Source organism: Barbatula barbatula (assembly GCF_947034865.1).
Source record: "Barbatula barbatula genome assembly, chromosome: 17".
In the NCBI taxonomy this organism is placed as follows: domain Eukaryota; kingdom Metazoa; phylum Chordata; class Actinopteri; order Cypriniformes; family Nemacheilidae; genus Barbatula; species Barbatula barbatula.
The window spans coordinates 21,415,390-21,430,599 of NC_136780.1; the positions used below are offsets into that span (position 1 = coordinate 21,415,390).

Here is a 15,210-nt window from a genome sequence, read left to right on the forward strand (position 1 = left end):
AAGTTCAAGTGGATAGACAAAGTGTAAGGGGGCGTCCAAGGATTGTAATATCCATAGAGCACATTGCTCATCTACTGGAGATTGGACTCCCTGTTACAACGATTTCTAATTTGCTTGGAGTTTCCCGTGCTACACTCTTCAGGAGAATGGCAGATAACCGCATTACAGTTCGAGGACTGTTCAGTACCTGCACTGATGCAGAACTCGATCAACTTGTTTTACAAGTCAAGGAAAGAATGCCACATGCTGGCTACAGATTGATGAAAGGAGCACTGAAAGCACAAGGTCATCGGCTACAGTGGAACAGAGTCAAAGCTGCAATGCACCGGATAGATAGTCTTGGGATTCTGTCAAGAATGACTCAGTTGGGGTGTGTCATCAGACGGACATATTCTGTGCCATGCCCAAAGTACTTAGTACATATTGACACAAACCATAAACTTATCAGGTAACCTCGGTTTGTTACTTTATTTTTAACCTGCTTTGTATCTTTATGACGTAATTTCAAACATTGTTTAACATAATTACTTTTCTTTAGGTACAATATTGTGACATTTGCTGGGATTGATGGCTTTTCACGTAAGGTGAGCAACATTTCGAAATATTTCAAGTATTGTTCAAATGAACATCTGAAAATTGGCATTATGACGTATACCTAATTTTATAACTTGTGGGTCATATGTTTACTGGGTAACACATTATCTCTTTGTGCAGATAGATGCTTCTAAAAAAGCATTAAAATGTTTTTATGCTTTTTTAGATAATGTATCTGAGAGCTGCAGACAACAACCGATCTGACACAACCCTGTGTTTCTTCAGTCAGGCTGTTGAGGAATTTGGATACCCGCTAAAGTAAAAAAAAAATCTCAGACAACCTAACTCTATTTCAAAGCAAACATTTACATTGAATATGATTGCAATTATAGATATACACAGCAAAGAGCCAGACAGTTAGTGTTAATGTTTCATTACTTAGAGTTCGAGCTGATCAAGGAGGAGAGAATGTTGGAGTGGCTCGTCTGATGTTTACTGTGCGTGGGCCAGACAGTAACTGCTTTATAGCAGGCAAAAGTGTCCACAATCAGAGGTAAGGTTGATTATTTTCTTTAAAGAAAAAATTTCATATTTATTTGATAGACTTGTAATGTAACTTGTCTTATTTTTTTGAAAGAGTTGAGCGACTCTGGCGTGACCTCTGGATAGGTGTCACCAGCTTGTTCTACCAAATATTGCACACACTTGAGGAAGAGGACATGCTGGATATAAGAAGCACTCTTCACTTGTTTTGCTGCCATTATGTATTTTTGCCCCGACTTCAAGCAAATCTTGATGTGTTCTGTGAAGGATGGGACAACCACCCATTGAGAACAGAGCAAAATCTCACACCAAACCAGCTGTGGGAGATGGGGCAGATGGAAAATCACATTACCAATCCAGAGGTATTGAAGCAATTGTCATTCAGAAAGTTTTGTTATACTGTAGTAACCAGAAATTTACTCCTGATGTTATCTAATGATGTCATGGTTAAATAATTGACCCATTTATCTTGTATGTTTTATGCTAGGAGATGAACATTCCTTATATTGACTGGGAGGATAGTGGGTACTCTGTAGATGCGCACACTGTGGTGACTGTTCCACACTTTGAGAGCCCTCTAACTTCAGAACAAATGGAGCAGTTGAGACAACACATCGATCCTTTACAACTCTCTGAGTCCAATGGCATGGACATATTTTTGAGCACAGTTCAATATGTGCAAACTTTACTAATGGAAAGTTAATCTTTTTAGATGTAACGTGCTTTCAACTGTTTTTTTGTACCAAAAGATGTCATTGAATAAATAACAGTTGTTGGCCAAACGTTTTATTGAACATGTAACAGTGATGTTTTTTACTATTGAACATACAAAAGTCTCAAATCAGGTCTTATCAAATGATATCCAGGGCCCAGTTTTTCAAAAGGTTTAATCCGGATAAACTTGATCCGGATTTAGTAATCCCTTTTTTGCGATCCGTGATCACGTAATCCAGTTTACTTTTGGAGCCAGTTTTTTAAAGCAACATCGGATTGGATCAATCTGATCCAGATAGGAACTTTTCAGGATCACCAAATCTGGATAACCAGTGCTCAAACAGGATAGGAACTCACAATGTAGAACTATAGATATGTAAAGAGCAACAAGTAGAATAGCCAGTGTGGGGTCAATATAAGTTTATTTTGATTTGAAATGAAAACACACACATTTAAAAAAAACTAAAAACAAGAAAAACCCCACCCCATCCTCTTCCTGCAGTCCGCTCATCTGAGACCTTCAACACAAACACTGTACATTGAGGATATTTATAACAAGTATCAAGTACAGATATATTGATTACAAAAAAGACTTACTGTCAAATACTCCACAATAATTTCAGACTTCCTCATCTGATGTGGAGAGACCAGCTTGTCTGAGCGTAGCCTTTAGGATGCGGATCTCAAGTCTGGCCTTGGTTTGCTGCAGTTTGGTCAGAGTCAGTTGTTCCTCTGCCAGACGAAGCTGTGCTTCTGCCCTTTCAGTCTCTTTTTGCAGAAGTGCCTTGTAATCATCATCTTTGTTTGATGAAGGGCACTTCAAGCCTTTCCTCTGAGATCCTGTGGCAACTACCACTGGCTCAACCAATGAGGATCCAGCTTCTTCCTCAGGAACAGAGCTGAGATTCAATATAAATACGCTCTCTGGATCAGCCTCAGGAGGAAATGGCAGATTCGTCTCCTCAATCCAAGGCTCGCCATCCCCTACAACACCTTGAATACCATGGAGAGCTTGCGACTTCTCACCTCCAATGATGTCGAGGACCACATCTGTGTAGTCTCCCCTCTTAAATGGCTTGTTGCCTGTTTGTGGGTTTTTGGCTTCAGCATGGTCCTTTGTTGCCCTGGCCTTAAGATTCTTCCACCGCCATTTGATTTGGTCTGTGGTCCTCCTCTGGCCAGACCCTATGGCATTCACATTTTCTGTGATTAAAATCCAAACATAATTTTTCTTTTTGTTGGTATCCTTAGCAGAATTAAAACTTCCCACTATTGCTCCATAATGGCACCGAACACCCTCTAGTAGTGCATTGGTTTCAGCAGCAGTGAAGTTAAAGCTTCTTGAGTCCATGGTTCCATTGCTTTACTATAGTGAACATTGTTCATCAATTATAGGCCTTGGGTCCAATTGCCTCAATTGAACACAAGCCAAAACTAATCAGTTGGAATAGGTGTGTTTGAAAAGACCAACTACACAGCCATATAAATCAGCCTTTCTCAGAGGATTCACAGAGAGACAGTGAAATGGCCGGTGTTGTCCACCGCCACCACCACTTTGCCAGGAGAGGATACCGTCAAAGGGTGTATGTTGAACGTACCAAACCACTGGAACAATACACCACTGAGGAGCTGTATGTCCGGTTCCGCTTTGGGAAGGCTGATATAGAGTACCTTGTAAACCTTCTCAGGCCAAAACTTCAACACAGAACCCAAAGGAGTCACGGTCTGTCTGTGGAAGACCAGATCCTTATTGCGCTCCGATTTTATGCATGTGGGACTTTCTATCAAGTTGTTGGTGACTATATGGGAGTGGTGAAATCAGCTGTGTGTGATGTGGTGAGAGATGTGTCAATCGCACTGGCCAGCCTGGTCAATGAATTTGTTTCTTTTCCAAAGGACAACCAGATTGCCCAGGCCAAGCGCAGCTTTTTTCTTTTGGGGAATATGCCCAATACTATTGGAGCAATCGACTGCACACATGTGCATATACAAGCACCTTGTGAGAATGAATGGGAGTTTATAAACAGAAAGGGGAGGCACAGCATCAATGTCCAACTTGTGTGTGATGCTGACCTCATCATCACCAACTGCGTTGTCAAGTGGCCTGGGTCTGTCCATGATGCACGCATCCTGAGGGAGAGCGCTCTATATAGAGACCTCCAAACCAACCGACCGGATGGCATAATATTAGGAGACAGTGCCTACCCACTCCTACCATGGCTGATGACTCCTTTTCTAACAGCAAATACACCGGCGCAGGCACGCTTCAACACTGCTCATTGCAGAGCAAGATGTGCAATTGAGCGTCTAAATGGAGTTCTTAAGAGGCGCTTTGCATGCCTTAACTACCTGAGAGCGGAACCACAGAAAGCATGCAACATAACCCTTGCCTGTATTGTCCTGCACAACATCGCTACTAAGCGCAATGTCCCTCTCTGTGCTGACAATGATGCACCTGAGCCCCTTGGAGACACTAACCAACCGCCTGCATTCTGCCAGAACGAGCAAACAGGACGTGCAACAAGGGACGCAATAGTTAGACACTATTTCTGATTTGGATTTGTTTTGTATTTCAAAAATCATTGTGATTGCCATTCTTTGCATTTTTTGGTTATTCTGTAATCATTGCATGCATCACTAATAAATATTCTAAAAACAAAAATAATTTTGATTGTGATGAATATATATATCAATTATTGACAGAATAAAATTTATTGTTTTTGGTCAATTTTGACAGCTGTTTGGACAAACTCTTTCTACTTTGCTGTAGGCCTATACTGAAAGGCTGAATACGTTAAAGCCTACCTAATCACTGTAGCCTGACGGATGAACAAATAAAAATAAAACCTTATGAATAAATAGGATATCTTGTAAAATACTGCATGATCCAAATATAGTATCATTTGATACTTTTTTTAAAGTTTTCATTACATTTGGGCATGAAATCCACGCTGAATCCACCCTTCTGATGGGATCAATTTAATCCAGATTTTTTGGATCAAGGTGATCCAAATCCTACAAAAAAGTTCTGAAAAACCCAAACTAAAGGTTTGATCAGGATCAAAACCAAGATTGGATTACGTGATCTAATCCGATTATGTGATCCGTTTTTTCTTTTGAAAAACACATTTTCAAGATTTGATCCAATCCGTTATCCAAAATCCTACTGGATTACTTTTGAAAAACTGGGCCCAGGGACTAAACAATGTCTCAGCAAGGTTCAGGTGAGCTAAATGGTACAACTGGGGGTGATTGATGACCCCAAACGTACTTTTAAATGAAATAATAATAATGCTGGCATGTTTAATGCCACTAAATCAATAGAAACATTTTAAATCAAAAATTTAATTGAATTTAAACCAGGCCAAAACCACTCTCCACAGACCGTAGACATACCATCATGTCCGCAGTAAATGCTGAAAGAGATGTGTAGTGATCTGGCAGGCGCAGGCGCTCATAACAGGTATATGCCTTTGGAAACGGATTTTGTCCAGTGGACAGAACAATTTCCAGGTTAAGGGTACGTGGCACAACTTCCCAACCAACCCAAAATTTCATAAGTTTCCTTAAGTTTTTCGGTGATGCTGAGATAAAAAGAAAAAGAGCTTTAATATCTGGGCAGAAAAAGGTTATTGAGGAAAAAATATTTAGAAAATACCATGTAATACAAAAATGTTACCATGTTCAACAAAGGTTCTCACAAATCCACTAATAAGGTTTAGTTTTTCAGGCTGCAAATCATCAGACTCGCTGTCTTCACTGTCAGCTGAATGTTGTAGTTGTGGCCACTGAATCGTTTGCAAGATCATCTGCAATCCATTCAAACATAAAATGTTAGGCTTATAGTCATGGTATTAGGAAAATAATATTTCTTAAATGAATTCAAATGTCTGCTTTATTGGTCAATTTACCTGAGGTGTGATTTCAGCTTCACTTTCTCTTGGGAACAGCAGGGGTAACGCATCTGGTCTAAAGCTGAGAAGAGGCCAAACACCAGTCTCTTTAAATCCCTTTTTTAACTGCTTCAGTTGAGCACTGAGTCGACCAAGGACCTGTACATTAAAAAAATTAGCAATCAGAAAATACATTCAAATGATTTTATAATACTGAAGATTGTCATGCTTTACTATATATAAAACATTACTTTCTATAATGTACCAGGATATTCTCTATAAGATCATTTTGAAAAAATACTTAAGCACATACAAATACTTATACACCCACACACACACACATATATATATATACACACACACACACACACACACACACACACACACAGTGTCTGTATATATACACAATATATTACAGCATGAGTGAGAAGCTGTTGGAAGAGCAACATCTTGTTAGTCATCTTGTTTGGCACCGTAAAGTACCACTCCAAACACATGTTGGTCACTCGTAAGTTGTCATCCTCAGTCAATTGATCTTTCAAAAGCTGCAATATACAAACATTAAATGTACATTACTATTTACACATCAATAAACAAATATTTTATGAATTATTGAGGATTAGTTTCCTTTTTTTAATAACTTAAAAAAAAGTACATATAAAAACAAACATTTCTGTCACTTGATTGGATATCTGAGGAGATGACGGTGTAATGGACAATGTACTAGTAACAAAATACGTATTTTAAATAGCAGCTCAATTGACCTATGTGTCACACACTCAAATTACCTATTGTTTATGCATGGGTTTTGATGAATTACGAAATCATTAGAACATTGCCATTACACCATCATCTACTCAGATATCCAATCATTATTACATTTTTGAATTTTATCACAAATAAAATATATATTTTTTTGTACTCACTAGAGCAATTGTCTGCCGATGTTCAATGTCAGGGCAGTCCTCTAAACAGAGCTTTGTGGTGGCTGTGTCCTTGGTCTCACTTGTCAAAGAATATACTATTGCCAGGCTTAGCCCTGCTAAAGCAGGACCTTGATTGATTAATGAGTGGCCAATCATTCTTCCAGCCATGACCAAAAGATCACTCTCAAGAATTACAGATGATGCAGTGGGCAAAAGGTGGTCGGTTTCCCCTTCAAACAGAGTTGTCTCTGCTGCATTTCCTAATGAGAAAGAATAGACAATTAAGATCATAACAAAAGGATCTAATTTTGACTTAACAAGGCCATTTCAATCTAAAAATAACTTTTAAAGAACTTGAAGTATATGAGTTTTAGTTTACTGTCTGGTGTTAAAGGTCTTATAATCAGTTAGCTTGACAGAAAATTTACAGATTGTTAGATGTTTATGTAAGGGATAATGTACAAGCAGCTGGTTATATTTCAGAATAATTACATGGCTCATTAAAATACTTGATTTTTATTGACATTTGCAGGTTTGTTATTACCAGATAACTGCTTAAAACCAATAACACATAATAACCCAGATTATGCAAATTATTTTGACAGAATTTTCTGTCTGCTTGCTAGTAATTGTTAGAGTCCCTCAGTTAGTTAAATAAGAATTATAATATAACATTTATTGAACATAACTTATCTTTAAGGACAATAAAAAAAATCAATCAAATAAAGTACTTATTTATGAATGTAAATTTGCAAAATTATGCAATAATATATCATACCACAGTTCAGTTTGAATCCATGTTTTAACTTAGCAATTGTTGTTGACAGGATGTGTCTAGTCACACCAATGCCAATTGCAGCATCCCCTACAAAAATACAAAGTATCCACAAAAATTAGGAAACAAACACCACCACCAACAATCAGTACAATTCATTTCTGTTTCCAGTAAATGTTCTATTTAAAAGTACACTCAGTATTTTGTTACCATTTCATATCTTGTTTCAAGATTTCTTCTTTAATAAAAATGGTTATTAAAAGTAAATGCATATAATTAAATAAATCAGTGATCAATTGTTTGGATTTCACCTGCTGTTTTTATCCTATATTGGATAAAGAAATAATAAAAATATAGATGTGGTTAAATCAGAAGGCTAAAATTCCTTAAAATGTTTTTTTGAATCACAATCTATTGGTTTTGTTGAATTACCTTGAATATGACAGCGAAGAGGGGCGGCCCACTGTTCCTTTTCACGTCTTTGTTTGTAGAATGAAATGAGGGATCTGTCCCTCTCTTCATCAGTGTCTCTAGCATCTAGTGACAACAAAAGTGATGGGTGCCTTTTACCTCCTTCACGCAGTCGCTCAAAGAAGAGTCTGATAGCCTCCTGAGGGTTTTCCACAGTTTTCCAAACTAATAGGAAATATATATATATATATATATTTTTACACACAGTGAGTTGGTACGGTAAACCGAAAAACAATAATCTTCAATATCTGTGATTATTTTTATTAAGAATGTTTAAGTTTTATTGTTTAATCAATCAATTACCAAGCAATTATCATGTTAAAATTCCATCTAACCTATTATTACAAGACATAACCTATTATTACAAAAAAATATAAATAACATAAAAAATTGACACACATAATTCACCTTCTGTTGATGGTTCTGAAGATGGGCTGAGCTGAGATGTATGAGACATAGATGATGGCCCTGGTTGGTCTAAGTAGTCTTCCAACAATGTGTCATTACGGAATGATCTGAAATCAAGACAATACATTTACTTTACAAACACTTTGAATTATTTAAATAAGTCATAAATCTCTGACAAACACTAAAATAAACGGCAAATATTATTGTACTTAAACACACTTATTGTACTTTCAAAAAACAAGATTATACCTCTCAGCACATACGCTTCCATGATAAGGTAGAATTGACAACGGCAACTCGTTTTGGCATATAGGGCACATCTGTAATTAACAGAAGATAAATATAAATAGAATATAAGTGGGACAGTAAGTGTTGATTTACATAAAATAACATTAGATTTGAGGAATATGCATTACTCCAAGACTGTCTTCAGGTAGTTCTCTGTCAGGAGTGTTTGTAACATTTTCCTCTATGTTGTAATCTTCATTTTCGTCCTCCACAATGACCACATCAGTCTTCTCCTGTAATTTTGAAATGGCTGTATGTTAATCTTTCTAGCTGTAATGTATTTTGATTTAAAAACTAAATTAAAACCAGAAAGCAAAAACTTCAAAAGAACATAATCCACCATGCAACTGTAATTAATACGAGATGCTGTGCTTCATCATAAAAAAAATGGTTGCAGGCTTTGTGTTGTACCTAACAACACCCTCGTTCTTATAGCAGTTGCATTTTAATTATATTTTAAAGTCAAATCCAAGTAAGCTACATGAGCTACAAGTACCTTACTGCTTTTATAAAACAGTTCCTACACAGACAATAAGAATATTAAGGTAAAAAGAAGTATCAATGTAACTTTCATGAAGTAACATCACTTAGAACCTGTCTTGATTAGCTCCCCAGCTTCCGAGGTTTGGGTTTGGGCACTGGAAAGAACACTGGCTTACTTCACATTGGGACACTGTTCCTTGTTTTCCTGTTACCCGTTGTAATATTCACAGCTGTTATTAATCAACAACTGGCAAAATCTACATCTCTCTGACATTGTTTTGTAAATACTGGTTGAAGCACATATGAGAAACACTTTATTGTGTTAAATTTTTATTTATTATGAAATTCAACTGTTAAGTATATTGTGTGCTCTGCCTGTTTAGCAATATGTATATATATATATATATATATATATATATATATATATATATATAAAAGCTCTATTACATCAAAACGTTGCTTCAAAAGTTGCTTCAACACACACACACTTTGTGGCAATGCAATACAAAAAGTATACACAACTTACATTTGAATTCAGTTTGCACTCCTCAGCATGTAGTGCCAACAATTGCAGTGGCATGGTAGTATTACAGGTGACACAGGGCACCTTTGGCATCTTTGCAAATTCAGCTGAATTGTAGGGAAGAGGCTGGGTATCCAATTCCTCTTGAAGAGGCACCAGAAAAATAAAATTTTTGCCACTATTTGAGACAGATCGAAGTTGCCGGCCAGAGTAACCCTCCGATTCCATTGGGATTAAAGATAATTTTCTTTGTCCGCTTCCTCCTACAACAGAATTTGTAAGTAGATAATTAATGGTATATCTCAAGCAACTAATCTGAACAGCACTGAACTAAGCTCTTCAACAAATGATCATCAACAATCAGTTTTACCAGTTGCTTTGTAGAGCATCCACCTGCCTTGAATCTGGTGGAGTTTGGACAATTCTTCCTCCATAATTGTGACTATCTAGAAATGTATAGAAATGTAACATAACAAATAGGCTTTCTCACAAAATAACTATATAAACAGCAGTATTATATCACATACATCTTCATGTTTGCAGTCCTCTAAAACAGACACAACTTTTTTTCCAAGCCCTGCCTGACTCAGCTCCAGTTCAGCAGTAGCTTTTGGGGTTACAGTTGTGGGTGCTGGTAAGACGCAAACTGTAAGGTCTGTATGTTTGATAGGGACTGTCCGGGCGAATCGACCTTTGCCTTTCTTCGCTTCAGTTTTGGATTTGAACATATTTGGAAACTGCCTAAAAACAAGCAAGACACATAAAACAAAGTAAAAATGTGAGTGAGTTTGTGAAAATAAAGCTGAAGTCGTCTTTTTTTAGTTCCTGTTTTCTACATAAAATCAAAACCATTCATAATGTATAGAATATATCCTTATTATCTTTAATATCAACTTAATAAGGATATGTCAAAGATTGAAATCCTAGTGAAATCACACTTAGTTGTTGTATAATTTTAAATGATTTGGTCACTTTGAGTTCAAGATTCACGATTTTTATTTGTCACATACACAGTTATATAGAATTACAACCAGTAGTGAGTTTAAATTAGGTACATATAAAGTATATGTTCTGCTTGTTGTCAACATCCTGCCTGTCTGCATCTCATAAACAACTAGCAGATATTAGTAGTAGTTATCGTTTAGCTTATTGTCATGAAATCATTCTAAAATTTTCATGTTTCAAGACAGACTGCTGTCATTTTAAGATTGTTGCGAGTTGGTCTTTGTGACTTAGAAGTCCTCTTCACTACTCCAACATTTCACAGATTTATATACCAGAGGCCCATTTCAATAAGGAAGTTTAACATACTCCAAGTTAAAACCTAAACTCTGAGTTGATTTACTCTGTGATGAGAAACTTTTAGTTTTTGGTTTCAGAACAGCTGGTTCAGATCGTCTCTGTGTGATTAAAAATGTGTGCAAAAAAGAATGTATTTAATAAATTAATAAAAACAAAACTTGTGCTTTAAAAGGGGGAAGAGATCGAAAGAAACTCTGGGTTTACCGAAGAACACTTGCTCCCAACCAGGTTAGGTTCATGGAGTAAGTTACTATGGTTACTGACTCTAAGTTACCTCTCTTATAAAAACAGGCTTAACTTTACCCACATTCTTTGGTTTGCTATACCTTTCATTCTGAAATGGAAAACCCAGAGTTTCCCTCATTTCAGGGTTCTGAAACAGGCCTCAGTTGTTAAGACAGTCTTAACTTAGCATCTATCTTTTGGCAACTGGACTCATGGTTGTGCTTTTAGGTACTGCTTTTACTGGTATTATTTACATTTACATTTATTCATTTGGCAGACGCTTTTATCCAAAGCGACTTACAAGTACTTTTTTACAGTGTCACATTACTGCAGAGCAATCAGGGGTAAGGTGTCTTGCTCAAGGGCACTTCAGTCATGACCTGCTGGCACTGATATTAGAACTGGCAACCTTCTGACCACAAACCCAACTCTCTAACCACCAGGCCACAGCTGACCCATTTTATAATATGAATATTATAATATAAATTAACCCATATTGTAATATAAATTAAATGTTGTACCTCTTTAAAGCCTCGTTCACTCTGGTAGGGGTATCAGTGATGGTGTTAGAGGTTTGGACAGTACTGTTGCTGCAGGAGGGGGTGTTGTTAAGGAAGCCACATGGAGGCCTAGCTGGTGTAGAAACAGGGGTGTTGCGACCAGATGACAACTCCCTAGAGATGGCTGTTACTAGAGCCTGAGCCATACTTTCTACAACATTCTATAAATGAAAGAATATTTCTTTTTAAAGTGATTAAAATTGGTTTTGCTACAGTCACTGGGTTTAGCTATGATTTTGGTAATAAACCATGGATTTGGAATAATAAACATTGTTTATACTAAAAATTACTCTTACTTAAAATATAACTTGATTCTGCAAGTAAGTGTACCATAGTCACTACATTAATTAAAAGAGTTTAATATAAGTTTGTTTGCTAAGAAGAGTTGCGGCCTGTACTTGAATTAACGTTAGTGGTTACTGTTTCTATTTATAACAACAAAATAATTCAACTTATAAATAAACATGGAACAATAGATGCACTTCACTTACCGTAGCGGCAGTTGGTGGTGGTTGTCCCGCCATGATTTTCTTCTTTATATATGCTGCGATTTCCATTGATTCGAATAAAGTAACAAATTAACATTGTTTTTACAAACGTTACGTTAGCTGGTCACACAATGGTAACTACAGTTTTTCCACTAATTGTTTTGTAAATTAAATTAGTTTTACTTACTTTGCAGTATCCTCCGGATTGACTGTACAACAGCAGTTTCTTCCTCCAGCACCTATGGTTTCCGTAAGCCTGCCATCTAGTGGTAGTTGTTATTTTCTGCACGGTTGCGCATAGATCTGCAGTTGCGTGTGTGTGGATTGTCCAACGCAAAACAGCGTAAAGAAAGTCTCAAAATCCAAATGAACCGAACAGGATGTATGAACGCGCGTCACAGGATCCACAAATGCGCACATTGTTATTGACATGCACTAAGATAAATGAATACGAGAGAGAACATCCGTATTCACAAATATATCTCTGTTTGTACAAACCCGTGCAGATTCATTTAACTACGAATTTTGCCAATACGAAATGAAAGACATTTGTATTTGGATCATAACACATGAGCGTCGGTTTATTCGTCGATAGTTGTTTGTACATGTTGGTGTAATGTCAAAAACCGCGTAAAGAAAGTCTCAAAATTCAAATGAACCGAACAGGATGTATGAACGCGCGTCACAGGATCCACAAATGCACAACTTCACATTGGTATGCGCAAAATCAATATACATGAACACAAAATAAAACATTGCGATCACAAATCTGCCTCTATTTGTACAAATCGCTTCGTGTTTATTCAAATCTAAATTTCACAGAATCAAATCATAAGGCATTTGTTTGTGAATCGTAAAATACAAATGAAACGTGTATCACGTTCACGGATGACTGTGCGTGCATTTGTTAATCATTTTGAGTCGGAATTCATCCCATAGTTTATTAGGGTTTCGAGCCCGAAGGGCTGAAAACCTATTGTATTTGTAAGGATTTTTATTATTAGGGTTCGAGCCCGAAGGGCTAGAAACCTATTGTATTTGTAGCTTTTATTAGGGTTTCGAGCACGAAGTGCTGAAAACCTATTGTTTTTGTAGTGATTTTTATTCTTCTTCTTCTTATTATTATTATTCCGCCATAAAACGCGTCGCCCAGCCCAAACTGTAAGTCGTAGAAACTCGAGACTTGGTCAGATGGTTGTAGTCTTGCACGCTACTCAGATACTCGGAGCCAGCCATGTCGGTCCATAGGTGGCGCTATAGCGATGGCCAATGCGTTTGGGCTCAATGCTCGTAAACCGAATGTCGCACAACAAAGTGTTTGGTGTCATTGGAATCCTTGGCTCCAAACTTAAAAAATGGCTATCTCCGATTTCATTTCCGGTATGCAAATTTTTCCGCTAATTTGCATTTTATGAAAAAAAAAAAAAATGAACTAGTCCCTGGATTTTTGCCCGATCGGAACCAAACCAACGCTGATGAATTTTGTGGAGTGTGAATGTAAATATTCATTGAAAAAAAGTTGAAATTTCTATTCAGCGTCGCTAGGGGGCATCAAAACATCAAAACCGGAAGTAGCCTATTTCACTAAAATGACCATAACTCGTGAACCGTTTGAGATATCTTCACGGGGCTTGGACCCTATGTGTAGACTCTCAGTCCAAGGTCACAGTAAAAAGGAGTTGGCGCTTGGCCACTAGGTGGCGCTATAATATACATGAACTCGAAAAGGGCTATAACTACGTAACCGTTTGCCCGATCGACTTATTATTTGGTATGGTGTGTCTTTGTGTCATGCACCCTGACTGTATGAAAGGACTTTGGCGTTAATCAAAAAACATGTCCGCTATCGGCCAATGAATTTTGAGCACTCATTAGACAGGGTTAACGGAGGCCGATCGAAACAACACTCGCTGGGCTTGTTCGACTCATGGTCCTGAAGGCCTGTAAGAAATATGAACTCATTCGGCCACTGGGGGGCGAAGTAACGGTTTTAGAGTGCATAAACAATTGTGTATCACGTGACATTTGACATATACTCAAACTATTTACATCATATGATAGCTCTTCTCATTCTGAACAACTTTGCCTCCTGAAATGCTTCTGTCGATCAAACGGTTCGTGAGTTATCGCTGATAATGTCAAAAACCTACTTTCGCGAACTAGTCCCTGGTTTTTCTACCGATCGGAACCAAACCAATGCAGATGACTTCTGTGGAGTGTGAATGTAAATAATCATTGAAAAAAAGTTGAACTTTGTTTTCATACACGGTAGGGGGGGCAAAAAACTGAACTGGGCGGAGCCTATCACATTAAAATGGCCATAAATCCAGAACGGATTAACACATCATCATGGGGCTTGGAACATATGTGTAGACCATCACTCTGAGGTCACCTACAAAAGAAGGTGGCGTTTGGACACTAGGTGGCGCTAGACCAGTAGAAATGGCTAAATTGACGTGTATTTCATCAGTTAAACAATTGTGTATCACGTGACATTTAACATACACACAAATTATTGATATCATATGATAGCTCTTCTCATTCTGAACAAATTTGCCTCTTGATCTATTGATGTCAATCAAACGGTTCAGGAGTTATTGCTGATGATATTAAAATCGTACTTTTGCAAACTAGTTCTTTGATTTTCAAGCAATTTCAAAATTTCCACCATAGTACAATTCTCTGGACTCTCTAGGTCAATAATGATTAAAAACATGTTGAGTTTTTTTTGTTATGTGACCATTACAGGGTCCTTTTTTATATTAACGTGAATAATGTACGTTAAAGGTTGCTACTCCTTAATAAATAATCCAACTGACTTGCAATTAAGTAGTATTATACATATTATGACTCAAAACAAGCATGCTCATCAGAAGAGGCATGCCTTCATAAAAGTCCAAAAGGTGAAATATTCATTCAAATGGGCTTTTCATACATGTCTTTGTAAGCATGTGTTGTCTGAATAGACCGTTACTGATCACCTAAGTCAAAATTCTGGGTCTAAAGGCCTATCATTCATTGAGGATGTGTGTTAGGGCAATTTCTGAAATGGATTTGACTAATTTATCCTGATAACG

At 37.2% G+C, this 15,210-nt stretch overlaps 2 protein-coding genes across 2 annotated transcripts in view; both read left to right on the forward strand.

Moving 5' to 3' along the window:
- Window positions 1-268: 268 nt before the first annotated feature.
- On the forward strand, window positions 269-1,856 carry LOC306907037 (uncharacterized protein). The gene is made up of 6 exons (XM_079478864.1): window positions 269-448; window positions 539-584; window positions 761-852; window positions 977-1,087; window positions 1,172-1,439; window positions 1,565-1,856. The coding sequence occupies exons 1-6, from the start codon at window positions 321-323 to the stop codon at window positions 1,778-1,780; spliced, it is 861 nt and encodes a 286-aa protein (XP_079334990.1). The 5' UTR covers window positions 269-320; the 3' UTR covers window positions 1,781-1,856.
- Window positions 1,857-3,315: 1,459 nt separating this feature from the next.
- LOC306907050 (putative nuclease HARBI1) overlaps window positions 3,316-15,210 on the forward strand; it is a gene marked incomplete at both ends in the record, with an annotated part of 142,039 nt that continues 130,144 nt past the window's right edge. Inside the window, one exon of the mRNA XM_079478876.1 lies at window positions 3,316-4,306. Within this exon, the coding sequence (XP_079335002.1) occupies window positions 3,316-4,306 (991 nt within the window). The remainder of the gene's footprint in view (window positions 4,307-15,210) is intronic.

Excerpts from the sequence above, each read along its gene's own strand:
- LOC306907037 (XM_079478864.1), top strand. The coding sequence starts at position 321 with ATGCACCGGATAGATAGTCTTGGGATTCTGTCAAGAATGACTCAGTTG. Across the intron at positions 585-760 it reads TTGATGGCTTTTCACGTAAG|ATAATGTATCTGAGAGCTGC; the intron begins GTGAGCAACATT and ends ATGCTTTTTTAG. Across the intron at positions 1,088-1,171 it reads AAAAGTGTCCACAATCAGAG|AGTTGAGCGACTCTGGCGTG; the intron begins GTAAGGTTGATT and ends TTTTTTTGAAAG.